The 1,144-nt window shown below is 59.7% G+C and overlaps 1 protein-coding gene across 1 annotated transcript in view; it reads left to right on the plus strand.

Annotated features, from left to right (window-relative positions):
- LOC104160962 (ras/Rap GTPase-activating protein SynGAP-like) overlaps window positions 1–1,144 on the plus strand; it is a gene marked incomplete at both ends in the record, with an annotated part of 4,060 nt that overhangs the window by 1,423 nt on the left and 1,493 nt on the right. The window contains 2 exons of the mRNA XM_009699226.1: window positions 568–712; window positions 966–1,110. Coding sequence (XP_009697528.1) covers window positions 568–712; window positions 966–1,110 — 290 coding nt within the window. The remainder of the gene's footprint in view (window positions 1–567; window positions 713–965; window positions 1,111–1,144) is intronic.

Genomic DNA, 1,144 nt, shown 5'->3' on the forward strand with positions numbered 1-1,144 from the left:
GGAGGGAGGAAGGATGGATGGTGGAGTGAGGGAGAGAGGGTGGAAGAAGGATGGATGATGGATGGAGGAAGGGAGGGATGGAAGAGGATGGAGGGATGGAGGACGGATGGATGAAGGATGGGTGGATGGAGGAGGATGGATGGATAGAGAATGGATAGATGAAAGAGGATGGAGGAATGGAGGACGGATGGATGGAGGATGGATGGATGGATGGAAGGAGAAGGGATAGAGGATGGATGGAGGGATGGAGGACGGATGGATGGAAGGAGGAGGGATGGATGGAGGATGGAAGGAGAATGGATAGAGGATAGATGGATGGAGGACGGATGGATGGAGGGTGGATGGATGGAGGGTGGATGGATGGAGGACAGATAGATGATGTAGAAGACAGATGGAGTACAGATGGATGAGGGATGATGGATGGAGGATGGAGAGGTGGACAGAGGCTGGATGGACAGGAGATGGAGGAGGGACACAAGGGTGCAGACGGGGAGGGGGTGCGGGGCCAGCCTGGCCGGGCTGCTGGGATGCAGGCAGGCATTGGGCTGCCCTGACGGCCGTGGGCAGGACTTCCTGTCGGACATGGCCATGACGGAGGTGGATCGCTTCATGGACCGGGAGCATCTGATTTTCCGGGAAAACACCCTCGCCACGAAAGCCATAGAGGAGTACCTGAAACTCATCGGCCAGAAATACCTCAAGGATGCCATCGGTGAGCTCCGTCGGCACGGGGGGGGTCCCTGTCATGGCCAGGGCCCCATCGGCATGGCTGTGGGATGATGGGGTGGTCCCTTCTCATGGCCATGGGACAGTTAGGTGGTCCCATCTCATGGCTGTGTCCCCATTGGCATGGTCATGAGGTGGTTGGCTGGTCCCTTCTCATGGCCGTGTCCCCATTGGGCTGGCTTGGCTGTGGGACAGCGGGGTGGTCCCCAGTCCCCTCTGACGTCCCTGTCCCCACCCAGGCGAGTTCATCCGGGCGCTGTATGAGTCGGAGGAGAACTGCGAGGTTGACCCCATGAAGTGCTCGGCCTCCACCTTGGCCGACCACCAAGCCAACCTCCGCATGTGCTGTGAGCTCGCCCTCTGCAAGGTGGTCAACTCGCACTGGTGAGTCCTTGGGGCTGGGGCCACCCCCCGGTGT

The sequence above is a fragment of the Cariama cristata genome, unplaced genomic scaffold (assembly GCF_000690535.1).
Source record: "Cariama cristata isolate BGI_N322 unplaced genomic scaffold, ASM69053v1 scaffold29334, whole genome shotgun sequence".
In the NCBI taxonomy this organism is placed as follows: Eukaryota; Metazoa; Chordata; class Aves; order Cariamiformes; family Cariamidae; genus Cariama; species Cariama cristata.